At 38.4% G+C, this 27,993-nt stretch overlaps 3 protein-coding genes and 1 pseudogene across 3 annotated transcripts; 1 reads left to right on the top strand and 3 right to left on the bottom strand.

The window, feature by feature from the left end:
- The first annotated feature begins 1,505 nt into the window (after positions 1–1,505).
- On the top strand, positions 1,506–2,658 carry LOC102907087 (alpha-enolase pseudogene; annotated as a pseudogene).
- A 5,616-nt stretch (positions 2,659–8,274) lies between these two features.
- LOC102905790 (olfactory receptor 7E24-like) lies at positions 8,275–9,201 on the bottom strand. Its single transcript, XM_042284240.2, has one exon. It carries the CDS (start codon positions 9,199–9,201, stop codon positions 8,275–8,277), a length of 927 nt encoding a protein of 308 aa, XP_042140174.2.
- Positions 9,202–16,716: 7,515 nt separating this feature from the next.
- On the bottom strand, positions 16,717–17,643 carry LOC143267169 (olfactory receptor 7E24-like). Its single transcript, XM_076544069.1, has one exon. It carries the CDS (start codon positions 17,641–17,643, stop codon positions 16,717–16,719), a length of 927 nt encoding a protein of 308 aa, XP_076400184.1.
- A 7,516-nt stretch (positions 17,644–25,159) lies between these two features.
- Positions 25,160–26,105, bottom strand: LOC143267168 (olfactory receptor 7E178-like). The gene has a single exon (XM_076544068.1). The coding sequence runs from the start codon at positions 26,084–26,086 to the stop codon at positions 25,160–25,162; it is 927 nt and encodes a 308-aa protein (XP_076400183.1). The 5' UTR covers positions 26,087–26,105.
- Between the last annotated feature and the right edge of the window lie 1,888 nt (positions 26,106–27,993).

The following is a 27,993-nucleotide window of genomic DNA, read 5'->3' as shown; positions in this document are numbered from 1 at the left end:
AGACTGTTCCAAATGCACCTCAAATATACTACCCTCAATTCAGACAGCAGAACTAAACATTCCATTATAAAACATCTAGAAACCACAAGGGAAAGAAGACATGGGCCTTTTTTTTTTTTTTCTGGAATACAGCATCGTGAAATAACTGTTCACAGAAAAGATCATTTTGTGTTTTACTCAGGCAAAGTAACTCACACAAGACTTCACCCATTTCTACCTCACCACCTAGTACATGTTACACAGAAACACTGTCTTTGTCTTTCACTTTCTATAAAATAATAATTAGGCAGAAGCTTATAATTTTGGAACTTTGAAAAACTATTCAGATGAAGTAAGATACATAAAATATAGAGCTCAGATCTCCACCAGGGAAGACCTTAAATGTCACACACTCATAATAGCTTTCTTCAAATCTATAGTTACTGAATCACCCTCACCATCATGTCACAGTACTTTAGATTGCATATAAAACAATTTAGTTGGACATATTTGCTGCTCTCTTTGGTCATAGGAGTATGCAGAAGAGACACTGGGGATAGTCCGATGAGAATTTGAGGACTACCATCTCAACTAAGAACACGAGGTTCCAGTAGAGTGGCTCAAATTTTATTACCGTTATTATACCATCAGGCTACCCAAATTATCGCAGTTCATATGATTAGAAAGAAATAATAATTCTTGTCATCTCTTCTTCATCCTCAATTCCCTCAGAACTTACATGACTAAACTGTGGGTCTGTGTGGCCATGATAAAAGGCTGTGGATATGACAATCATCCCTTTCTTGTTGGCTGGTGAAGGTTCACTCTTGAATCCTGAAGTAAATACAATAGCAAGAGCTTCCTGATGCAGAAAGAACACTGTAGGAAGAGCAAACAGGGATATATAGTTTCAGATTACACAGATCAAGCTGATGACCTGGAGGAACAGGCTAACTAATTATTCTTACATAACCTTAGAAACTCAATGCACAGAGCTGGTAATTACTCATACTGGTCCATAATATTGCAATCTCTAAGGAATTCCTGTTGTTAAAGGAGGAAGCAGAAGACATGTTGACTGTTCTCAAGAGGTTAGGTATGAGGCTTTTTGTCTGACGTCCTAAAATTTTTCAATTCCATTTTTATTTCAGTTTGGGCTCTCTAGTAATTCCTTTTCGTTATTATTAAACTCTACTGAATGCTCTCTTCCATGTCTGCAGAAACTTGTGTCTTTTCTGTGTGGCAATCCAAAGGTTAGAAATTCACCTGTCTATTTTTAAGATTCATGCCAGAGATCTTTGACTCTCTGGGAATCCCACTGTTGAGGTTAATCTGTGCACCTCAAAAGGTCTCTTCCAAGCTTCTGTGCCCAACAGTGCCTCCACTGACATCTGTAAGGCCCTAGAACTCCATGACAATTATAAGAAGTGCTACTGGGTAAGGGAGTCTCAAAGGCTGCTGAGCACATCAATTAAACTATTGCATCTGCTCTGGGTAGCAAGAAACTGAATGCTGTAGAACAAGAGAAGATAGACAAACTGATGGTCAAAATGGATGGTACTGAAAAGAAATCTAAATTTGGTACAAATGTCTGAAAAGCTGCTGCCATGGAAAAGGGGGTGTCCCATTGCTGACTTGGATGGCAATCCTAAAGTCATCCTGATGGTCCCAGCTTTCAATGTGATCAACTGTGGTTCTCATGCCAGCAACAAGCTGGCCATGCAAGAGTTCATGATCCTGCCTTGGGGGCATCCAGTTTCCAGGAAGCCAGGCACCTTGGAGCAGAGGTTTATCACAACCTGAAGAATGTCATCAAGAAGAAATGCAGGAGGCAGAGGCGGGCGGATCTCTGTGAGTTCGAGGCCAGCCTGGACTACCAAGTTAGTCCCAGGAAAGGCGCAAAGCTACACAGAGAAACCCTGTCTCAAAAAACCAAAAAAAAAAAAAAAAAAAAAAAAAAAAAAAAAAAAAAAAAAAGAAGAAATGCAGGATGGATGCCACCAATGTGAGTAATGAGGACAGGTTTGTGCCTAACATCCTGGAGTACAAGAACCCTTGGAGCTGCTGATGGCTGCAATTGAGGAGGCCACAATTAAGAAGTCCGGCTACACTGACCAGGGTGTCATCGGCTTGGACCTGGCTGCCTCTGAGTTCTTCAGAAGTGGCAAACGGCTGACCTGTATGAGTCTTTCATCCGGGAGTATCCAATGGTGTCCATTGAAGATCCCTTTGACTAGAACTACTGGGAAGCTCGGCAGAGGCTCAGCAGAAGCTCGACTAATGCAGGCATTCCGGTGGTTGGGAATGATCTCATGGTAACCTACCCTAAATGGATTGCCAAGTCTGAGGCAGAGGAGTCCTGCAACTGCCTCCTGCTCAAAGTGAACCAGCTCGGTCTCTGGGACCAAGTCTCTGCAAGAGTGTTAGCTGGAATGTCATGGAGTCCCAGCGCTCTGGGGACACTGAGGATACTGTCATCACTGACCAGGGGTGGTGTTCTGCATGAAACAGATCAAGACTAGTGCCCCTTACCGATCTGAGCACACAGACAAGTACAATCAGTTCCTTAAAATCAAGGAAGAGATCGGCAGTGAATCTGAGTTTGCTGGCAGGTCCTTCAGGAGTCCCGTGGCCAAGTTAAGCGTGGACTGGAGATCCCTGGAGCCACCAGTTGCTTAGATCCTGTCCCTGGTATCATGGAGACGGCTCAAGGCCGGCCAGTGCTTGGCCCTCCCCACATAACTTCCTTAGATGTTCCAAACAAGATCAGACCACCTGGAGCCCTGCTGGAAAACCCAGCTCTGTTAATAAAGTGATTGCTCCAAATCATTGTTTCTGTCACCTCACTTCCCAGCTAGTGTCTGGAGCCATCATAACTCTAGGGTGACCACAATCAAGACACCCCAGTGGTTCTACATGCAAAATAAAACAGTGACCCCAAAACTACATTAATAAATTAATGGATAAAATTTACTTTCATACCTTGATTTTTTTATTATTTCGTTCTACTGTTAATGTTTTCACAGACTTCAATATTCATTCTTTTTTTAAAGGTGTATTTATTTATTATGTATACAGTGCTCTGTCTGCACATATGCCTATACTCCAGAAGAGGACACCAGATCTCATTATAGATGGTTGTGAGCCACCTTGTGGTTGCTGGGAATTGAACTCAGGACCTCTGGAAGTGCAGCCAGTGCTCTTAACCGCTGAACCACCTCTCCAGCCCCCAATATTCATTCTTTATTCATATCCTCTGTAAGATCCTTGAACATATTCACATTTGCTACGTTTGAAGAACTTGTATTGTGCTTCAGCTATATTGTATTCCTCAAAGTGGTGGAAGCTTGTCTGGGATGTTCACATTTGTGTCTTTGCACTGGGGTCTAAGCATCTGGAGCTATGATGTGGGAAGTGTTTCTTGGTGTTGGTATCTGCTTGTCTTTGGTAGATGGGTGTTCCTTTCTTTTGGTTGCTGTTCCCCTCTCTGGATCCTAGGCAAGTGTGGTGTCTCTGAGGTCTCTGGTAAAGAATACTTATGTGGGTAGGTCACTGGCAGAAATGAATGGAGATGGACTAAGAGGAAAGGCTCAGAAGACTGTGGGAAAGAGCTAGGGGGATGTGTCTGCACCAGGAGGGAGAGTCCCCAGGGAATGTAGATGTGGCAGTGGGAGGGGTTCCTGCAAAGAGGCTGTGGTAGGGTAGATAATAAGTCTGGAGAGACAGAGGGGGGAGAAAGGGCAAGGCAAACCCTGGTTCTGCACCAAACTGTGAAGTCACCAGTGAATGGAGTTTGATTTGGAGGAGGGGCTTCTGCCAAGAGCCTGCTGCAGGACTAGGAGTCAAGTGTGGAGAAGGAATAATGAAGGCCGGGAAGAACAGGGAGGACTGCCTAGCTGAGTCCCAGACCAGTTTGGCCACAGGAGTCCCTGGTAGAAAGTGTTTGTGGGACTTGATGGCCCTCCAGAAGGAATGAAGGTGGGGTGGGAGAGAACGCCTGAGAGGGTCAGCAGGGAAGACCTAGCTGACTCTGCAGCAAGTAGCAGAGTCCCCAGGAGGTAGGGTGAGAGGAAGAGCTCCTGTAAGCAGGCTGCAACAGGACTGTGAGACTGGGAACATGGAAATGGTGGACAGGAAGGACAGGGAAAATTGCCCACCTGAGTCCCAGCCCTGTGTAATCACTGGAGACCACTGGCAGAAAGTGTTTGTGGGGATCAGAGCTGGCACAAAAAAATGGAGATGGGCTAGAAGGAAGGCTGGGGAAGTTGGTAGGAAAGAGCTAAGCTGGTTGGTTCCACACCAAGAGCCAGGGTCCCCGGGACTGTGCATCTTCATAGAAACACTTATTTGGTCTTTTGTTCTTAAGAATGTTGAGGAGGTGGCACCAGAGGATTAATCCTAGGGTCTTACAGATGCTAAGCAAGCACTAACACAAAACTACATCCCCAGTCTTTTCTACTTTTACCACTTATTTTGAGACAGTCTCACTAAGTTGCCCTGCCTGAAGGACACAGTAAATAAGACAAAATGACAGCCTACAGAATGGGAAAAGATTTTCACCAAACCCACATCTGATAGAGGGCTGATCTCCAAAATGTATAAAGAACCCAAGAAACTAGACCTCAAAATAACAAACAATTCAATTTAAAAATGGGCTATAGAGCTAAACAGAGAATTCTCAAAAAATTTCAAATGACCAATAGACATTTAAGGAATTGCTCGGCATCCTTAATTATCAGAGAGACGTAGATCAAAACAACTCTGAGATACCATCATACATCTATCAGAATGGCTAAGATCAAAAACACTAATAACAGCTTATGTTGGAGAGGATGTGGAGCAAAGGGAACACTCTTCCACTGCTGGTGTGAGTGCAAACTTGTACAGCCACTTTGGAAATCAGTATGGTGATTTCTCAGAAAATTGGGAATCAATCTACCTCAAGACCCAGCTATAACACTCTTGGGTACATACCCAAGAAAATCTCAGTCGTACCACAAGGACACATGTTCAACTATGTTCATAGCAGCATTATTTGTAATAGCCAGGAACTGAAAACAACCTAGATGCCCCTCAAATGAAGAATGGATGAAGAAAATGTGGTACATATACACAATGGAGTACTACTCAGAAGAGAAAAATGATGACATCATGAAATTTGCAGTCAAATGGATGGAACTAGAAAATATCCTGAGTGAGGTAATGCAGACTCAGAGGACAAACATGGTATGTACCCACTCATAAGTGGATAATAGATTTAAAGCCAAGGGTAATCTGCTGTGGGATGGTCTGTATGTCAAATTACTCTGATTGGTCAATAAATAAAACGCTGATTGGCCAGTGGCTACGCAGGAAGGATAGGCGGGACTAACAGAAAAGAAAGAACAGGAAGGCAGAAGGTCATTGCCAGCCACCTCCATGACAAGCAGCATGTGAAGACCCCAGTAAGCCACGAGCTACGTGGCAAGGTATAGATTTATGGAAACGGATTAATTTAAGATATAAGAACAGTTAGCAAGAAGCCTGCCACGGCCATACAGTTTCTAAGCAATAAAAGTCTCTGTGTTTACATGGTTGGGTCTGAGTGTCTGTGGGACTGGCAGGGATTTGTCCTGACTGTGGGCAAGGCAGGAAAACTCTAGCTACAGTAATCAGGCAATAACCCACAACTCCAGAGAAGCTAACTAACAGGGAAGAACCAAAGAGGGATGCATGGACTGCTCTGAGAAGGGGAAATAGATGAGATCTCCATGAGTAAACTGGCAATGGAGGGTGAGGGATAGGGGATGAGAACATAAGGGAATGGGGTGGTCAAGCTGGAACAGGGATGGAGTGGGAAATCAATGAAAGAGATACCATGATAGAGAGATATCATGGGGATAGAGAAAAACCCAGTGCTAGGGAAGTTGCCAGGAATCCCCAAGGATGACCCCAGCCTAGACTACTAGCAATAGTGGAGAGGGTACCTGAACTGAACTAACTTGCCCCAGATTTCAGAGCAGTGACTAATACCCTGTCATCACAGAGCTTTTCTTCAATGACTGATGATGGAAGCAGATGCAGAGTTCAGGGCCAGCCTCATCTACAAAGTGAGTTCTGTGACAGCCAGGGCTGTTACACAAAGAAATCCTATTTCAAAAACACAAAAAGAAAAAGTTTAAAAAAATTGTAATGATTTTATTTCTAAATCAGTTAACAAGCTCTACTTGAAGATGAAAATGATGAGAGAAAGGAGGAAGAGAAGATTAAAATCCTATTTTAATTTGTTTCACTGACCATGGTTATGACAGAAAAGCCTTCACAAATGTTATTCAAAATACTGGTGTGAATTAAAAGACATACTGTTTATTATATAGTATTACATTCAAGTGTACATATAATTTTCAGAGGGCACATTCCCTCTGGTAACATTTGTGATATCCAATGATCAGGAAATTAGTTGACTAAGACCAGGATCAATACATTAAGAACAAATGCCATTGAATCATCTGTTAAATTCACAATTTTATTTTACTTTTATAAATTTTCCATTTTAAGTACATTTATTCATCCAAGGCTATCTCTCTAAATAGAGTAACCATACATTAACAACAAATTCAGTCAGAGTTAACATCTGTGGACTCCAAACAACCCCATCAGTGCATCCCCAGGTTAGGCTCTCACTTGTCTCATTGTGGAGGAAGGCAAACTCCTTCACAGGAAATCAGCTGGAGACAATTCCACACAGCCACAAATCCCAGTTCATAAATTGGAAAATGGTATCTTCCCAGTCCTTCACTGTTATAAATCAGAGACCAGGATGTCAGGGCAGCAGGTTCAACAAAGGAGCTGAAACAAGTTTGCCCCATTAGGAGATAGTCATGTGACCATAGTGTGAAGGAGACATGATCAGACCTTGAAGTGGGAGTGCATTCAAAGGACCTCACACCAGAGGAAGCATGGTGGGGCTGTGAAGGTAGAGAGCTTGATGTGGGAGAGCAGGAAAGTTACCTGCCTTGTACAGCATGATGTGAGTTCTAAAAGGGAAAGATAGGCCCCTCAGTGGCCCTCAGAAACATCCTACAGAACAAATGTTTATTACTTGAATAGTTTGTCTGGGGGTAGGAAGTCCCTCACCATTTCATTGGTCAGACACACTGTACATGTGTCCTAGTGCTTTCTACAGCTGTGATAAATGCCATGACCAAAAGCAACTTGGGTAGGAAACAGTTTATTTGATGTATACATCCCAATCACAGTCCACCATTGAGGGAAGCTGGTGTCAGAACTCAAACAGAAGTGGAGGCCATGGAAGAAAGCTACTTACTGCCTTGTTTCTAAGCTCTTTTTCAAGTACCTTTCTTATACCTCCAAGAACCACCTGCCCAAGGGTAGCAGTGCCCGAAGTGGGCTGTGTCCTCCAACATCAATCATCACTCAAGAAAATGTCACATAGACATGCTTACAGACAATTCTAATGGAAGTTCTTCCTCAATGGATGCTCCTTCTTCATGTTGACTCTATTTGGGAAAAACTAACCAGCATGCAAAGGGAAATGGAAGATTCAGGTACTGAGTAGGATCATGAATTTATCTTGCTATTGTTAGAGGGGGAAGTGGATTGCTCTCACCTCATCCACCTACCCACCCATCCCAGTCTGAGTACTCAAAGCTGGGTTGTCTTTATAGAGGACAGACTACAGGAGAGTGTATCTTGATTTCTGGGAGATAGAGGGCCAGGGAGAGGGGCTCATATCTAACATCCACCATTGATCATTGTCTGAAGCAATCCTCAGGATCAATGGGAGAGGAAATCCACGAGAAACCTGCAAGTCTAGGATATCTAATGATGAGGCATACTGAGCTTTCCCTTTGCACATTAGCAAGTCTATTTATATCTTCCTCGTGCATGGCCTGTTCAAGGCAGCTTGGTTGACAAGACTGGTTATCTGTCATTTCTAAAACACAATCTCAGTAGACTAGCCACTTTAAATTGACTTATGAGCAGCATTTAGGTGTTGCTCTCATTCATACTGTAAGGTGTTGTTCAATAATGTGCACCATTCGTCGATAGAAAAGTTTCATCTCTCCAACTTCAATTTTGTGCATTTCTAAAACTACCCATCCACCATAATACAACCTCAATGACCACCATTTTATCATGCAATATTGTGAAGTATCATTTAGTAATAATGCGTGAGTCAATAACTGGGATTTACATGTACTGTTTGTGCATGTATGTGTGTGCGCGTGTGTGTGTGTGTGTGTGTGTGTGTGTGTGTGTGTGTGTGTGTAAATTTATAAAGAATGTCAGTGATTATAATGCTCTGCTAAGAATCTTCCTTAAGGCAGTTTTAATATCCTTGTTCCGCAGGCTGTAGATGGAGGGATTCAACATAGGTGTGACCACAGTGTACATCACTGAGGCCACTGCATTGCTTCTTGGATTATGTGACCATGAGGAGCTGAAGTACACTCCTAGTCCTGTTCCATAAAACAGGCAAACAACAGACAAATGAGACCCACAGGTGGAGAAGGTTTTGTGCTTCCCACTTGATGATGGTGATCTTATGATGGAGGAAACTATTTTAAAGTAAGAGAAAACAATTCCTGAAATAGGAATTAATCCAAAGAGAGTGCCTATACTGAATCTGACTATGGTATTGGTGACAGTATCAAAATGGGCAAGTTTAAGGACTTCAGAAGGGTCACAGAAGAAGTTGTAAATTTCAATAAAATCCTCACAGTTGGAAGAATTGAATATTGCCACATAGTGACACTGCAAATCTGCAAAGCTAAGGAGAAAAGAACCTAGAAGCAACACCCAACAGCGAGTGGGATTCATAATGACCTGGTAGTACAGGGGATGGCAGATGGCCACAAACCGGTCATATGCCATCACAGACAGAAGCATGCTATCCATACATGCAAATATTATGAACATTGACATCTGAGTCAGGCAGCCCACATAGGAGATGACTTGGCAGTGACTTTGGATGTCCACAATCACCCTTGGAACTGTGGTGGAGATGAAACAAATATCAACTATGGACAGGTTGGAGAGGAAGAAGTACATGGGTGTGTGGAGATGGGAGTCAGAGCTTACTGTCAGGATGATGAGCAGGTTTCCAAACAGGGCCAAGATATACATAGACAACAAAAGGCCTAAGAGGACAGTCTGGATGTCTGGATCCTCAGAGAGTTGAATGAAATGGAATTCTGGTACACATGTTGAGTTTCTCATGTTTTTATTTCTTGAACATCTTCTGGAGGAAACCAAAAATATTTTTAACAATGGTACTAGCATGCATATAGACATTTTTCATAATTTGAGTAAAGTAAGTTCAAATGGTATTTTCTCAACCCTATTGTGACTTCGTTCATAATTCCTCAGTTGTGGTAAATGCCATTTACTAAATAGTGTTGTGTTCTTGGCTGATGTGTTGTTACCTCTTATGAGAACCTTATTGAATACAGTAATCTATGTAATGTGAAGCTAGAATTACTGTAAATAACTGGCCTGTAGCACAGTAAAATGAAGCAAATACCTTTAAGACAAAATGGATATTTTGCAGAAGCTTCACTTTAAGAAAACTGTCAATTAAATCAAATAAAAACTTGAAGCACTTAAACATACTGCTTTTTATTGCAATAACATGGAGCAGGTTTATTTTTCTTAGTACATATCTGACAGTGTAAAGTCCTAGTCTATAACTAAAAATTAACAATTCCTACCAAGATAATTATTTTCAGGTTCCAGTGTCTTCTATAGAATTTTTTTTTGTTTTACTTGAAAAGAATATTCTTCATTTTTTTGTTTTGAGATTTAAGTCTTCCTTTCAAAATTAGATCTTTAAAACCTATTAGTACATGTATCACTTATTTCTCTTAGTATATTTCAAATTTTTGTAAATAGATCTTAGTTAAATCCATATTATCACAGAACATCTCTGTTCACAACTACTAAGATATCCAGTGATGTGAAAAAATGTCAGTAAATATAGTTGAAATTTTATCCTGCATAACTAGTTTGCGGGGAACATCCACATAATCACAGTAAAATATCTGGTAGAAAAACATGGTTTTCCTATGTTTAAGCAATGCCATTGATTTTCTGAAGTGCAATCAGAGTAAAGTGATTTACACTTTACTTTAGAGTAAAGTGATTTGCGTGTGAGTCAGGCCTGGTACATGGATGTCAATGTTCTTACTTCAGCTACAGAGAAAATTTCAGGTTCACTCTTTGGTCAGAGCACATGCTTAAAACATAAAAGGTTTTAAATACAGAAAGTATTAGTGATGTAAACACATGCGCAATGCCCCAATGGCTAAAGTAGATACCACTTGCTTCTCTACTAGGTCTGTTAGAGGAGATAATGTTATTAAAGATCATTTCAGTTGTGTAGACTAGTGGGTCTCTGAAACAGTTAACAGTCTATTTTTTCCATGGCTACTTAAAGTATCACAAGATCTTGGACTTCACAGGCTAATTTAATCAGAATATGTACATGGGTAATACTAGATCATACTTACTTAAACCTGGATAAGAGACTGCCTTAGATTATTTCCTGGCATTTATGAAGTATTCAATTAATACTTTCTAAGCAATAATACTTTTAACAAGAAACCCGCCATTACTAAATTATAAGCATTTTTTATATTATGTATGTTAGATGTGATATTTTACAGAAATTTGATTTACGATCAATGAACTTTGAGTTTAGTACCCTGCATGATTTCATTGTCTAGTTCATCTATGTCAATGGCTGATAGAAACTCAGGGGACAGATTTTTTTTACAGCGATATTACTATATAAATGTCTATTGAAGTATATATAAAAAGATATTTTAAACTAACCTAATACATATGTGATACTCATTCAGTAGTATTCAACACAGCACATGCTGTTCCTAAAATGTATTTTCTAAAATTGCAATGTGGTTCTAAGTCTGTCTGTGAGTTTCCAGTATCTATTGCACAGGTATTAGCTGAATCATTCTCTCATGGACAGACATGCATTAGTGTTTAAGTGCCATATTATTGTAGGAAAAACTGGAAACTAAGGATAATAAACTGACATTTAATAGGACCTATAGATTGCTTAGGAAATATTAAACCACAGAAAGTAGCTGAAGAAGTGCTCCCAGGTGTCTTTTCAGGAGAGCACAGTTCTGCCAGGCAGACAGAAGAACTTTGATCAACAGCCGCCCCGTCAAAGCAGTCCTGGTCTGTCTCCAGAGAACTAAGACAACAGTATACATTGAAAATCTGCCCATTTGTCCAAACAATCACATTGGAATTTCTGTCTCTGTAAAACATAGTTAATTACTCAAATCGTAACTTGGGGATATGAAAGTATAAAAGCTAACAGAGATTTCTGACCCTGACTTGCTCCCTTTTGTCCATTCACCCAGGCATGCAAACTGACTACAAGAATTTTCCCTTGTTAATCTCTAAGTAGTCAAGTGGTTTCTAACTGACCAGGCTTGTTAATTCAGTCACAAAATTACTTCAATCATCCAAAAGCACATCTATCTTCCTCTGTTCATGCCAGTAGCTATTTAGTGACCTTTTAAAAAATATGGTAACTGAAAAAAATGTGGTAACTGTCAGACTTGCAACAAGACATGTCTGTGTCTATTAATATTCACCAGTTAATTCTTCCTATCAAAACAGTCAATAGCACCTGAATCCAATTACCCCTTTTTGTATCACTGTTTAAACTATTGAATTTTTGATACTATAACATATAAATATCATCTGCTTTGCATGATTATTTTCACCTTTTTCCCATGAATGACATCCTCCTAATATGTGCCATCAAAAAATGGCAAAATATACTTAATTATAATTCTTCTAAGATAATGCAATAGGAGATGCACTCACATGTAGAATATACTTCTATTTGCTTCCAATAAGGAAAACAGTAACCCCTGATTTGGAAACACTGAATTGAGAGAAAATTTATGATTTGTTCCATAGCCACATGCTCATATAAACCACAGGATAAAAACCCATCACCACTAAGAAACTGATAAAATTGGCATTGGATTTATTTGTCCAAATTTAAAATCCTATGAATATAGAAAATATGAATTCCTGGGGAGTATTTCCAAAGGCCATTGGACCATAGAATAATGTGAAACTCTAAAGTGTGTCTTCCCACAATACACAAAATTGACCCTCCGTTTCTTTTTATGCCTGTACATCCTTCTATCTTCTGGTGAGTTATGCACCATTTTTGGATAACCCAGTAGTGCAGCTATCAAATACCATGAGATGACCCAACATGATACAGAACCAAACACCAGACAAATTTATCTTGGATCAATTTCTAGGTTACATCCTTGAATTGAATAAATTGTAAAGGAAACCAAATATGTGGAAGTCAGTGTTTTGAGAGGAGAAACGGTCTACTTTATGTTTAAAATATGTATTTTTCTTTTCACATCTGTGCCAAAGACTCTTTAGGCCCTATAAAACCAAAAAATGAAAGTTAAAAGTGTTAAGTTATATCAATGTATAAAATATACTTATATAAGAAAGATAGCACATAGAAAAAATACTAAAATTTGGTCACATGATAATTAAGGTATCTCAGAATTATTAATGACATGTCTAACTCACATAAATATATAGCAGAGACAAAATAATTCAAAACAAATGTGTCATTCTTTTAATCAGGAGTGTTCTGCTCTGGTTTTACTTTTTTATTTGATTATTTTTATATTTCAAATTATAGTAAAATGATAATATATCATATATATACTTCCTCCCATTTCACTCTCAAAACCCTCTATATAACTCACCCCACTCTACTTCACATTCATAGCTGTTGTGCACATTCATTGTTATTTCATTAATGTATATTTTTTTTCATTTTACTAATCATATGGTTTTAACAAGAAATTCAGAGGTCTTAATAGCACGTATCTTTTTTAAGCTTTCCTGTTTTCAAACTACAAATGATACAGATATCTGACCGCATTTCCTCATGAAAAATTACTGGCTGAGATTCAGAATGATGGAGGATGCTGACCGGAATAAAAATATACAGGAATATAGAACACAGTCTTTGTAGGCCTTTAAACCCAGCACTTCAGAGGGTGAAGGCAAATATGGACCAAGGGAACTAGAAAAGCCTGAGTTAAATTATTGTTTCAATGTTTTCAGACTGTTCCAAATGCATCTCAAATATACTACCCTCAGTTCACAGAGCAGAACGGAACATTCCATTATCAAGCATCTGGAAACCACACGGGAAAGAAGACCTGGGCCATTTTTTCTGGAATAAAGCATCATGAAATGACTGTTCACAGAAAAGATCATTTTGTGTTTTACTCAGGCAAAGTAACTCACACAAACTTCACCCATTTCGACCTGACCACCTACGACATGTTACACAGAAACACTGTCTTTGTCTTTCACTTTCTATAAAATAATAATTAGGGAGAAGCTTATAATTTTGGAACTTTGAAAAACTATTCAGATGAAGTAAGATACATAAAATATAGAGCTCAGATCTCCACCAGGGAAGACCTTAAGTGTCACACACTCATAGTAGCTTTCTTCAAATCTATAGTTATTGAATCACCCCCACCATCATATCACAGTACTTTAGATGGCTTATGAAACAACTTAGTTGGACATATTTGCTGCTCTCTTTGGTCATAGGAGTATGCAGAAGAGACACTTGGGACAGTCCGATGAGAATTTGAGGACTACCATCTCAACTAAGAACACGAAGTCCCAGTACAGAGACTCAAATTTTTATTACAGTTATTATACCATCAGGCTACCCAAATTATCACAGTTCATATGATTAGAAAGAATTAATAATTCTTGTCATCTCTTCTTCATCCTCAATTCCCTCAGAACTTACATGACTAAACTGTGGGTCTGTGTGATCATGATGAATTGCTGTAGATATGGCAAACCTTCCTTGATTATTGGCTGGTGAAGGCTCACTCTTGAATCCTGAAGTGAATATAATAGCAAAAACTTCCTGATGCAGAAACAACACTGTAGGAAGAGCAAAGAGGGATATATAGTCCCAATTACACAGACCAAGCTGAAGACCTGGAGGGACAGGCAAACTAATTATTCTTAAACAAAAAACCTTAGAAACTCAATGCACAGAGCTGGTGATTACTCATAGTGGTTCAAAATATTGCAGTCTCTAAGGAATTCCTGCTGTTAATGGAGGAAGCAGAAGAGATGTTATCAATCCATTAAGTATGAGGTCCCAAATTTTTCATTTTCCATTTTATCTCAGTTTGGGCTCACTTTAGTAGTTCCTTTGTTGATGATAATGTTGTTTTTGTTTTGTGTTGTTAAATTCTACTGAATGTGCCATTCTGTGTCTGCAAAAATCTATTTCTTTCATGTGTAGCAATCTGGAGACCAAGATTCAATCTCAAGATATATGCCAGAGATATCTTTACTCTCAGGAAATCCCACTGTTGAGATTGACCTCTCTTCCTCAAAAGGTCTCTTATTGGCTTCTCTGCCCAGCAGTGCCTCCACTAACACCTAAAAGGCCCTCACAGAGGCAGGAAATCTCTATGAGTGCAAGGCCAGCCTCATCTACAAAGTGAGTTCTGTGACAGCCAGGGCTGTTACACGGATAAATTCTATTTCAAAAACACAAAAAGAAAAAGTTAAAAAAATTGTAATGATTTTCTTTCTAAATCAGTTAACAAGCTCTATTTAGAGATGGAAATGATGAGGGAAAGGAGGAAGAAAAGATTAAAATCCTATTTTAATTTGTTTCACTGACCATGGTTACGACAGAAAAGCCTTCACAAATGTTATTCAAAATACTGGTGTGAATTAAAAGACATACTGTTTATTATATAGTATTACATTCAAGTGTACATATAATTTTCAGAGGGGACATTTCCTCTGGTAATATTTGTGATCTCCAATGATCAGGAAATTAGTGGACTAAGACCAGGATCAATACATTAAGAACAAATGCCATTGAATCATCTGTTAAATTCACCATTTTATTTTACTTTTATAAATTTTCCATTTTAAGTACATTTCTTCATCCAAGGTTATTTCTCTAAAAAGAGTAACCATACATTAACAACAAAGTCAGTCAGAGTAAACAGCTGTGGACCCCAAAAAACACCATCAGTGCTTCCCCAGGTTAGGCTCTCATTCTGTCTCATTTTAGAGGGAGGCAAACTCCTTCACAGGAAATCAGCTGGAGACAATTCCACACAGCCACAAATCCCAATGCATAGATTGGAAAATGATATCTTCCCAGTCCTTCACTGTTATAAATCAGAGACCAGAATGTCAGGACAGCAGGTTCAAGAAAGGAGATGACACAAGATTCATCAATTAGGAGATAGTCTTGTGACCATAGTGTGAAGGGGACATGATCAGACCTTGGAGGAAGCATCGTGGGGCTGTGAAGGGTGAGATGCTTGACGTGGGAGAGGAGGAAAGTTACCTGCCTTGTACAGCATGATGTGAGTTCTAAAAAGGAAAGATAGGCCCCTCAGTGGCCCTCAGAAACATCCTACAGAACAAATGTTTATTACTTGTACAGTGTGTCTGGGGGTAGGAAGTCCCTCACTATTTCATTGGTCAGACACAGTGTCCATGTGTCCTAGTGCTTTCTACTGCTGTGATAAATGCCATGATCAAAAGCAACTTGGGTAGGAAACAGTTTATTTGATGTATACATCCCAATCACAGTCCATCATTGAGGGAAGCTGGTGTCAGAACTCAAACAGAAGTGGAAATCATGGAAGAAAGCTACTTACTGGTTTATTTCTAAGCTCTTTTTCAAGTACCTATCTTATACCTCCAAGAACCACCTGCCCAAGGGTAGCAGTGCCTGAAGTGGGCTGTGCCCTCCCACATCAATCATCACTCAAGAAAATGTCACAGAGACATTTGTAATGGAAGTTCTTCCTCAATGGATGTTCCTTCTTCATGTTGACTCTATTTTGGAAAAACTAACCAGCTGCCAAGGGAAGTGGAAGATTCATGTACTGAGTAGGATCATGAATTTATCTTGCTATTTTAAGAGGGGGAACTGGATTGCTCTCGCCTCATCCACTTACCCACCCACCTCAGCCTGAGTACTCAAAGCAGGGTTGTCTTTAGAGAGGACAGACTACAGGAGAGTGTAGCTTGATTTCTGGGAGATAGAGAGGCAGGTAGAGGGGCTCATATCTAACATCCACCATTGATCATTGTCTCAAGCTATCCTCAGGATCAATGGGAGAGAAAATCCAAGTGAAACCTTCAGGTCTAGGATGTCTAAGGATGAGGCATACTGAGGTTTCCCCTTCCACATAATCATGTCTATTCATTTCTTCCTTATTCATGGCCTGTTCAAGGCAGCCTGGTTAACAAGACTGGTTATCTGTCATTTCTAAAACACAATCTCAGCAGACTAGCCACTTTAAATTGGCTTAGGTGCAGCTTTTAGGTGTTGCTTACACTCCTACTGTCAGGGGTTGTTTACTGTGCACCTTTTATCCCTAGAAAAGTTTCATCTCTCCAACTTCAATTTTGTGCATTTCTAAAACTATCCATTCACCATATGTGCAACCTCAATGACCATCATTTTATCATGCAATATTGTGCAGCATCAGTTAGTAATAATGGGTGAGTCATTAACTAGGATTTACATGTACGATTTGTGTGTGGTGTGTATGTGTGTGTGTTTGTGTGTGTGTGTGTGTGTGTGTGTGTGTGTGTGTGTGTGTGTAAATTTATAAAGAATATCAGTGATTAAAATGCTCTGCTAAGTATCTTCCTTAAAGCAGTTTTAATGTCCTTGTTCCGCAGGCTGTAGATGAAGGGATTCAACATAGGTGTGACCACACTGTACATCACTGAGGCCACCACATTGCTTCCTGGAGTATGTGATGGAGAGGAGCTGAAGTACACTCCTAGTCCTGTTCCATAAAACAGGCAAACAACGGACAAATGAGACCCACAGGTGGAGAAGGTTTTGTGCTTCCCACTTGATGATGGTGATGGAATGATGGAGGAAACTATTTTAAAGTAAGAAAAAATTATTCCTGAAATAGGAATTAACCCAAAGAGAGTGCCTATACTGAATCTGACTATGACATTGGTGACAGTATCAAAATGGGCAAGTTTAAGGACTTCAGAAGGGTCACAGAAAAAGTTGGAAATTTCAGTAAAATCCTCACATTTGGAAAAATTTAATATTTCCACATAGTGCAACTGTAATTCCACAAGGCTAAAGAGAAAAGACGCTAGAAGTAAGACTCCACAGCGACTGGGATTCATAATGACCTGGTAATATAGGGGGTGGCAGATGGCCACAAACCGGTCATATGCCATCACAGACAGAAGCATGCTATCCATACATGCAAATATTATGAACATTGACATCTGAGTCAGGCAGCCCACATAGGAGATGACTTGGCAGTGACTTTGGATGTCCACAATCACCCTTGGAACTGTGACAGAGATAAAACAAATATCAACTATGGACAGGTTGGAGAGGAAGAAGTACATGGGTGTGTGGAGATGGGAGTCAGAGCTTACTGTCAGGATGATGAGCAGGTTTCCAAACAGGGCCAAGATATACATGAACAAAAATAGTCCAAAGAGGACAGTCTGGACGTCTGGATCCTCCGAGATTTGAATGAAGTGGAATTCTGGTACACATGTTGAGTTTTGCATGTTTTTATTTCTTGAACATCTTCTGGAAGAAGTCAAAAATGTTGTTAACAATGGTACCAGCATACATGTAGACATTTTTTACAATTTGAGTAAAGAAATTTCAAATATTGATTATTTTCTCAAGCTAATTGTGACTTTATTAATAATTCCTCAGTTGTGGCAAGTACCATACTCTAAATACTGTTTTCTTCTTAGTTCAATTGTTACTTCTTATGAAAGCCATATTGAATTCAGTAATCTAGATGTTGTGAGGCCAGAATTACTGTATACAGCTGGCCTGTAGACACAGTAAAATAAAGCAAATACCTTTAAGACAAAATGGATATTTTGCAGAAGCTTCACTTTAGGAAAGTTGTCAATGAAATCAAATGAAACCTTGAAGCACTTAAGCATACTTATTTTTATTGCAATAGCATGGAGCAGGTTTATCTTACTTGGAATATATCTAACAGTGTGAAGTCATAGTCTCTAAATAAAAATTAATGATTCCTACCCAGTAAAATATTTTCAGGTTCCAGTGTCTTCTATAGGTTTCTTTTTTCTTTGACTTTAAAAAAAATCTCCATTTTTTTTTGTTTTGATATTTTAGTCTTTGTTGAACACTTCCTAGGTTTTTAAAATCTATTAGTATATGTATCCCTTATTTATCTTAGAATATTTCAAATTTTTGTAAATATATCTTAGTTAAATCCACATTATCACAGAACATCTCCGTTCACAACTGTTAAGATGTCCAGTGATGGAAAAAAGAAAATGATATGTCAATAAATACAGTTGAAAATTTATGCTGCAAAGCTAATTTGGGGGAACTTCTCCATAAAATCTCAGTAAAATGTGTGATATAAAAACATGATTTTCCTACGTTTAAGCAATGCCATTTATTTTCTGAAGTGCAGCCAGGCTGACCCAGAGCCCTAATTTAAGACCCTCCTCCTCAGACACTAAAGTGATTTGCATGTGAGTCAGGCCTGGTGCATAGATGTCAATGTTCTTACTTCAGCTACAGAGGAAATTTCAGGGTCACTCTTTGGTCAGAGCACACAGAATTCCTTAAAACATAAAAGGTTTTAAATACAGAAAGTATTAGTGATGTAAACACATGGGCAATGCCCTAATAGCTAAAGTAGATACCACTTGCTTCTCTGCTAGGTCTGTTAGAGGAGATAATGTTATTAAAGATCATTTCAGTTGTGTAGACTAGTGGGTCTCTGAAACAGTTAGTATATTTTCCCATGGCTACTTAAAGTCCCACAAGATGTTGGACTTCACAGGCCAATTTAATGAGAATATGTACATGGAAAATACTAGATTATACTTACTTAAACCTGGGTTAGAAACTACTGCCTTAGAATATTTTTGGTTTTTACAAAATATTCACCTAATATTGCCTAATAATACTTTTCACAAGAAAGTCATCTTACTAAATTATAAGCATTTTTATATTATGTATGTCAGAAGTGATATTTTACAGAAATTTGAATTATGATAAAAGAACTTTGAATTCAGTGGCTCTGCATGATTTCATTGTCTAGTTCATCTATCTCAATGGCTGAGAGGAACTCAGGGTACAGATTTTTCCAGTGATATTTCTATATAAATATGTATTGAAATATGTATAAAGAGACATTTTAAACTAACCTAATACATACTTGATACTCATTCAGTAGTATGTAACACAGCACATGGTATCCCTAAAACATATTTGCTAACACTGAAATGTGGTTTTAAGTCTGTGAGTTTCCCATATCTATTGTACAGGTATTAGCTGAATCATTCTCTCATGGACAGACATGCATTAGTGTTTAAGTGCCATATTTATATAGGAAAAACTGAAAACTGAGAATAATAAATTGGCATTTAAAAGGACCTATGGATGGCTTAGGAAATATTAAACCACAGAAGTAGCTCAAGGAGTGCTCCCAGTTGTCTTTTCAAGAGAGCACATTCTGCCAGGCAGACAGAAGAACCTTGATTAACAGCCGCCTGGTCAAAGCAGTCTTGGTCTGTCCCCAGAGAACTATGACAACAGTATACACTGAAAATCTCCCCATTTGTCCAAACAATCACATTTGGAATTTCTGTCTCTGTAAAACATGGTTAATAACTCCAATCATAACTTGGGGCTATGAAACTAGACAAGCAAACAGGGATTTCCAACCCGGACTGTCTCACTTTTGTCCATTCATCCAGGCATGCACACTGACTAAAAGAATTTTCCCTTGTTAATCTCTAAGTAGTCAAGTGGTTTCTAACTGACCAGGCTTGTTAATTCTGTCACAAAATTACTTCAATCATCCAAAAGTGCATCTAACTTCCTCTGTTCATGTTAGTACCTATTTAGATACCTTTTAAAATTATGGTTAACTGAAAAAAAATGTGGTAACTGTCAGACTTGCAACAAGAGATATCTGTGTCTATTAATATTCATCATTTAATTGCTCCTATAAAGACAGTCAATATCACCTGGATCCTATTACCCCATTTGGTATCCCTGTATAAACTATTGACTTTATGATATTATAACATATAAATATCATCTTCTTTGCATAATGATATCTGCACTTTTCCCATGAATGACTTCCTCCTAATATGTGCCATCAAAAATGGCAAAAATCTACATAATTATAGCTCTTCTAATATAATACAATATAAAGTGCACTCACATGTAGAATACATTTCCGTTTGTTTCCAATAAGGAAGACAGTGGCCTTGGTTGGGAATCAGTGAATTGTGAGAACTCTTATGATTTATTTCATAGCCCATGCTCATACAAACCACAGCATAACAACCCATCTCCATTCAGAAAATGATAAAATTGGCATTGTTTTCATTTGTCCAAATTTAAAGTCCTATGAATATAGAAAATATGAATTTACTAGGGAGTATTTCTACAAGGTATTGGACCATAGAATTATGTGAAACTCTAAAATGGGTCTTCACACAAAACATAAAATTGACCTTCTGTTTCTTTTTATGCCTGTACATCCTTTTATCTTCTGGTGAGAATATGTGTATTTTTTTTTTGGATAACCCAGTAGTGCAGCTATCAAATACCATGAGATGACCCAACAAGTCCATGACACAGAACCAAACACCAGAAAAATTTTCTTGAATCTATTTCTAGGTCGCATTCTTTAATTGAATGAAAATGTAAATTAAACCAAATGTGTGGAAGTCAGTGTTTTGAGTGGAGAAAGGGTCTACTTTATGTTTAAAATATGTATTGTTCATTTAACATCTGTGCCAATTACTCTTTAGGCCCTATGAAACCAAAAAATGAAAGTTAAAAGTGTTAACTTATATCAATGTACAAAATATAAGTAGGAGGACACATAGAAAAAATACTTACTAAAACTGGGTCATATGATAGTTAAGGTGTCTCAGAATTACAAATAACATGTCCTAACTCACATAAATATATAGCAGAGACAAAATAATTCAGAACAAATGCTTCATTCTTTGAATCCAGAGTGTTTTGGTCTGGTGTTACTTTTTTATTTGATTATTTTTATATTTCAAATTATAGTAAAATTTCTTCCTTCCATTTCACTCTTCAAACTCCCTATATAACTCACCCCACTCTACTCCATATTCATAGCTTCTGTGCCCATTCATTGTTATTTCGTGCACATATATATTTTTTTTCATTTTACTAATCATATGGTTTTACCAGAAATTCAGAGGTCTTAACAGCACATATCTTTTTAGGCTCTCATGTTTTCAAGCCACAAATGATGTAGGGATCTGACCTCATTTCCTCATTGAAAACTTACTGGTGAGCCTCAGAATGATGAAGGATGCTGACAGCCTCAAAAGTATCCAGAAAAATAGAGTGCAGTCTTTGTAGACCTGTAAACCCAGCACTTCAGAAAGTGAAGCCAAATATGGACCAAGGGAACTAAAAAAGCCTGAGTTGAATTGTTTCAATGTTTGAGACTGTTCAAAATGCACCTCAAATATACTACCCTCAATTCACACAGCAGAACTAAACATTTCATATAAATCTAGATCTAGAAACTACAAGGGAAAGAAGACATGGGCCTTTTTTTTTCTGGAATACAGCATCATGAAATGACTGTTCACAGAAAAGATCATTTTGTGTTTTACTCACGCAAAGTAACTCACACAAACTTCACCCATTTCGACCTGACCACCTACTACATGTTACACAGAAACACTGTCTTTGTCTTTCACTTTCTATAAAATAATAATTAGGCAGAAGCTTATAATTTTGGAACTTTGAAAAACTATTCAGATGAAGTAAGATACATAAAATGTAGAGCTCAGATCTCCACCAGGGAAGACCTTAAGTGTCACACACTCATAGTAGCTTTCTTCAAATCTATAGTTACTGAATCACCCTCACCATCATATCACAGTACTTTGTATTGCTTATGAAACAACTTAGTTGGACATGTTTGCTGCTCTCTTTGGTCATAGGAGTATGCAGAAAAGACACTGGGAATAGTCTGATGAGAATTTGAGGACTACCATCTCAACTAAGAACATAAGATCCCAGTACAGAGACTTAAATATTTTATTACCGTTATTATACCATCAGGATACCGAAATTATCACAGTTCATATGATTCGAAAGAAATAATAATTCTTGTCATCTTTTCTTCATCCTCAATTCCCTCAGAACTTACATGACTAAACTGTGGGTCTGTGTGGCCATGATGAAAGGCTGTATATATGGCAAACATTCCTTGCTTGTTGGCTGGTGAAGGCTCACTTGAATCCTGAAGTGAATATAATAGCAAGAACTTCCTGATGCAGAAACATCACTGTAGGAAGAGCAAACAGGGATATATAGTCCCGGATGACACAGATCAAGCTGATGATCAGGAGGGACAGGCAAACTAATTATTCTTACAAAACCTTAGAAACTCAATGCACAGAGCTGGTGATTACTCATAGTGGTTCAAAATATTGCAGTCTCTAAGGAATTCCTGCTGTTAATGGAGGAAGCAGAAGAGATGTTATCAATGCATTAAGTATGAGGTCCTAAATTTTTCATTTTCCATTTTATCTCAGTTTGCCCTCTCTTTAGCAGTTCTGTTGTTGTTGATGATGTTGTTGTTGTTTTGTGTTGTTAAATTCTACTGAATGTGCTCTTCTGTGTCTGCAGAAATCTTTTTCTTTCTGGTGTGGCAATCTGAAGACCAAGATTCAGTCTCGAGATATATGCCAGAGAGATCGTTCACTCTCAGGGAATCCCACTGTTGAGTTGACCTCTCTTCCTCAAAACGTCTCTTATTGGCTTCTCTGCCCAGCAGTGCCTCCACTAACACCTAAAAGGCCCTCACAGAGGCAGGAGATCTCTATGAGTTCAGGGCCAGCCTCATCTACAAAGTGAGTTCTGTGACAGGCAGGGCTGTTACACAAAGAAATCCTATTTCAAAAACACAAAAAGAAAAAGCTAAAAAAAAATTGTAATGATATTATTTCCAAATCAGTTAACAAGCTCTATTTGGAGATGAAAATGATGAGGGAAAGGAGGAAGAGAAGATTAAAATCCTATTTTAATTTGTTTCACTGACCATGTTTATGACAGAAAAGCCTTCACAAATGTTATTCAAAATACTGGTGTGAATTAAAAGACATACTGTTTATTATATAGTATTAAATTCAAGTGTACATATAATTTTCAGAGGGCACATTCCCTCTGGTAACATTTGTGATCTCCAATGATCAGGAAATTAGTGGACTAAGACCAGGATCAATACATTAAGAACAAATGCCATTGAATCATCTGTTAAATTCACCATTTTATTTTACTTTTATAAATTTTCCATTTTAAGTACATTTCTTCATCCAAGGCTATCTCTCTAAATAGAGTAACCATACATTAACAACAAAGTCAGTCAGAGTAAACAACTGTGGACTCCAAACAACCCCATCAGTGCATCCCCAGGTTAGGCTCTCACTTGTCTCATTCTGGAGGAAGGCAAACTCCTTCACAGGAAATCAGCTGGAGACAATTCCACACAGCCAAAAATCCCAATGCATTGATTGGAAAATGAAATCTTCCCAGTCCTTCACTGTTATAAATCAGAGACCAGAATGTCAGGGCAGCAGGTTTAAGAAAGGAGCTGAAACAAGTTTGCCCCATTAGCAGATAGTCTTGTGACCATAGTGTGAAGGGGACATGATCAGACCTTGAAGTGGGAGTGCATTCAAAGGACCTCACACCAGAGGAAGCATGGTGGTGCTGTGAAGGTAGAGAGCTTGATGTGGGAGAGGAGGAAAGTTACCTGCCTTGTACAGCATGATGTGAGTTCTAAAAGGGAAAGAGAGGCCCCTCAGTGGCCCTCAGAAACATCCTACAGAACAAATGTTTATTACTTGAATAGTTTGTCTGGGGGTAGGAAGTCCCTCACCATTTCATTGGTCAGACACAGTGTCCATGTGTCCTAGTGCTTTCTACAGCTGTGATAAATGCCATGATCAAAAGCAACTTGGGTAGGAAACAGTTTATTTGATGTATACATCCCAATCACAGTCCATCATTGAGGGAAGCTGGTGTCAGAACTCAAGCAGAAGTGGAAAATGTGGAAGAAAGCTACTTACTGCCTTATTTCTAAGCTCCTTTTCAAGTGCCTTTCTTATAATTCCAAGAACCACCTGCCCAGGGGTAGCACGGCCTGAGGTGGGCTGTGCCCTCCCACATCAATCATCACTCAAGAAAATGACACACAGACACTTGTAATGGAAGTTCTTCCTCAATGGATGCTCCTTCTTCACGTTGACTCGATTTTGGAAAAATTAACCAGCATGCCAATGGAAATGGAAGAGTCAGGTACTGAGTAGGATCATGAATTTATCTTACCATTGTAAGGAGTTGGAATTAGATGGTTTTCCCCCTCTCCATTCACTCACTCCAGCCTAACTACTCCAAGCAGGGTTGTCTTTAGAGAGGACAGACTAAAGGAGACTATGGCTTGATTTCTGGGAGATAAAGGGGCATGTAGAGGGTCTCATATCTAACATCTACCATTGATCATTGTCTCGAGCTATCCTCAGGATCAATGGGAGAGAAAATCCAAGTGAAACCTTCAGGTCTAGGATGTCTAAGGATGAAGCACACTGAGCTTTCCCCATCCACATTAGCATGTCTATTCATAACTTCCTTGTTCATGGCCGATTCAAGGCAGCCTGGTTAACAAGACTGGTTATCTGTCATTTCTAAAACACAATCTCAGCAGACTAGCCACTTTAAATTGGCTTAGGTGCAGCTTTTAGGTGTTGCTTACACTCCTACTGTAAGGGGTTGTTTATTGTGCACCTTTTATCCCTAGAAAAGTTTCATCTCTCCAACTTCAATTTTGTTCATTTCTAAAACTACCCATTCACCATATGTGCAACCTCAATGACCATCATTTTATCATGCAGTATTGTGAAGCATCAGGTAGTAATAATGGGTGAGTCATTAACTAGGATTTACATGTACGATTTGTGTGTGGTGTGTATGTGTGTGTGTGTGTGTGTGTAAATTTATAAAGAATGTCAGTGATTAAAATTCTCTGCTAAGTATCTTCCTTAAAGCAGTTTTAATGTCCTTGTTCTGCAGGCTGTAGATGAAGGGATTCAACATAGGTGTGACCACAGTGTACATCACTGAGGCCACCACATTGCTTCCTGGAGTATGTGATGGAGAGGAGCTGAAGTACACTCCTAGTCCTGTTCCATAAAACAGGCAAACAATGGACAAGTGAGACCCACGGGTGGAGAAGGTTTTGTGCTTCCCACTTGATGATGGTGATCTTATGATGGAGGAAACTATTTTAAAGTAAGAAAAAATTATTCCTGAAATAGGAATTAACCCGAAGAGAGTGCCTATACTGAATCTGACTATGACATTGGTGACAGTATCAAAATGGGCAAGTTTAAGGACTTCAGAAGGGTCACAGAAAAAGTTGGAAATTTCAGTAAAATCCTCACATTTGGAAAAATTGAATATTGCTACATAGTGCAACTGTAATTCCACAAGGCTAAAGAGAAAAGACACTAGAAGTAAGACTCCACAGCGACTGGGATTCATAATGACCTGGTAATATAGGGGGTGGCAGATGGCCACAAACCGGTCATATGCCATCACAGACAGAAGCATGCTATCCATACATGCAAATATTATGAAAAGTGACATCTGAGTCAGGCAGTCCACATAGGAGATGGCTTGGCAGTGACTTTGGATGTCCACAATCACCCTTGGAACTGTGACAGAGATAAAACAAATATCAACTATGGACAGGTTGGAGAGGAAGAAGTACATGGGTGTGTGGAGATGGGAGTCAGAGCTTACTGTCAGGATGATGAGCAGGTTTCCAAACAGGGCCAAGATATACATGAACAAAAATAGTCCAAAGAGGACAGTCTGTCGGTCTGGATCCTCAGAGAGTTGAATGAAGTGGAATTCTGGTACACATGTTGAGTTTTGCATGTTTTTATTTCTTGAACATCTTCTGGAGGAAACCAAAAATGTTTTTAACAATGGTACCAGCATGCATATAGGCATTTTTTTACAATTTGAGTAAAGTAATTTCAAATATTGATTATTTTCTCAAGCTAATTGTGACTTTATTAATAATTCCTCAGTTGTGGCAAATACCATACTCTAAATACTGTTTTCTTCTTAGTTCAATTGTTACTTCTTATGAAAACCATATTGAATTCAGTAATCTAGATGTTGTGAGGCCAGAATTACTGTATACAGCTGGCCTGTAGACACAGTAAAATAAAGCAAATACCTTTAAGACAAAATGGATATTTTGCAGAAGCTTCACTTTAGGAAAATTGTCAATGAAATCAAATGAAACCTTGAAGCACTTAAGCATACTTCTTTTTATTGCAATAGCATGGAGCAGGTTTATCTTACTTGGAATATATCTAACAATGTGAAGTCATAGTCTCTAAATAAAAATTAATGATTCCTACCCAGTAAAATATTTTCAGGTTCCAGTGTCTTCTATAGGTTTCTTTTTTCTTTGACTTTAAAAAAAAAAATTCTTCATTTTTTTTTTGTTTTGGTATTTTAGTCTTTGTTGAACACTTCTTAGGTTTTTAAAATTTATTAGTATATGTATCCCTTATTTATCTTAGAATATTTCCAATTTTTGTAAATATATCTTAGCTAAATCCACATTATCACAGAACAACTCCATTCACAACTGTTAAGATGTCCAGTGATGGAAAAAAGAAAATGATATGTCAATAAATACAGTTGAAAATTTATGCTGCCAAGTTAATTTGGGGGGAACATCTCCATAAAATCTCAGTAAAATATGTGGTATAAAAACATGATTTTTCTACGTTTAAGCAATGCCATTTATTTTCTGAAGTGCAGCCAGGCTGACCCAGAGCCCTAATTTAAGTCCCTCCTCCTCAGACACTAAAGTGATTTGCATGTGAGTCAGGCCTGGTGCATAGATGTCAATGTTCTTACCTCAGCTACAGAGGAAATTTCAGGTTCACTCTTTGGTCAGAGCACACAGAATTTCTTAAAACATAAAAGGTTTGAGCCGGGCGGTGGTGGCGCACGCCTTTAATCCCAGCACTCGGGAGGCAGAGGCAGGCGGAGCTCTGTGAGTTCAAGGCCAGCCTGGGCTACCAAGTGAGTTCCAGGAAAAGGCGCAAGGCTACACAGTGAAACCCTGTCTCAAAAAACCAAAAAAAAAATAAGGTTTAAAATACAGATAATATTAGTGATGTAAACACATGGGCAATGCCCTAATAGCTAAAGTAGATACCACTTGCTTCTCTGCTAGGTCTGTTAGAGGAGATAATGTTATTAAAGATCATTTCAGTTGTGTAGACTAATGGGTCTGCGAACAGTTAGTGTATTTTCCCATGGCCACTAAAGTACCACAAGATGTTGGATTTCACAGGCCAGTTTAATGAGAATATGTACATGGAAAATACTAGATTATACTTACTTAAACCTGGGTTAGAAATTACTGCCTTAGAATATTTTTGGTGTTTACAAAATATTCACCTAATATTGTCTAATAATACTTTTCACAAGAAAGTCATCTTACTAAATTATAAGCATTTTTATATTATGTATGTCAGAAGTGATATTTTACAGAAATTTGAATTATGATAAAAAGAACTTTGAGTTCAGTGGCTCTGCATGATTTCATTGTCTAGTTCATCTATCTCAATGACTGAGAAGAACTCAGGGTACAGATTTTTCCAGTGATATTTCTATATAAATATCTATTGAAATATGTATAAAGAAACATTTTAAACTAACCTAATACATACTTGATGCTCATTCAGTAGTATGTAACACAGCACATGCTATCCCTAAAACATATTTGCTAACAATGAAATGTGGTTCTAAGTCTG

The sequence above is a fragment of the Peromyscus maniculatus genome, chromosome 9, assembly GCF_049852395.1.
Source record: "Peromyscus maniculatus bairdii isolate BWxNUB_F1_BW_parent chromosome 9, HU_Pman_BW_mat_3.1, whole genome shotgun sequence".
Classification (NCBI taxonomy): Eukaryota; Metazoa; Chordata; class Mammalia; order Rodentia; family Cricetidae; genus Peromyscus; species Peromyscus maniculatus.
This window is presented reverse-complemented; position numbering and strand designations above follow the sequence as displayed.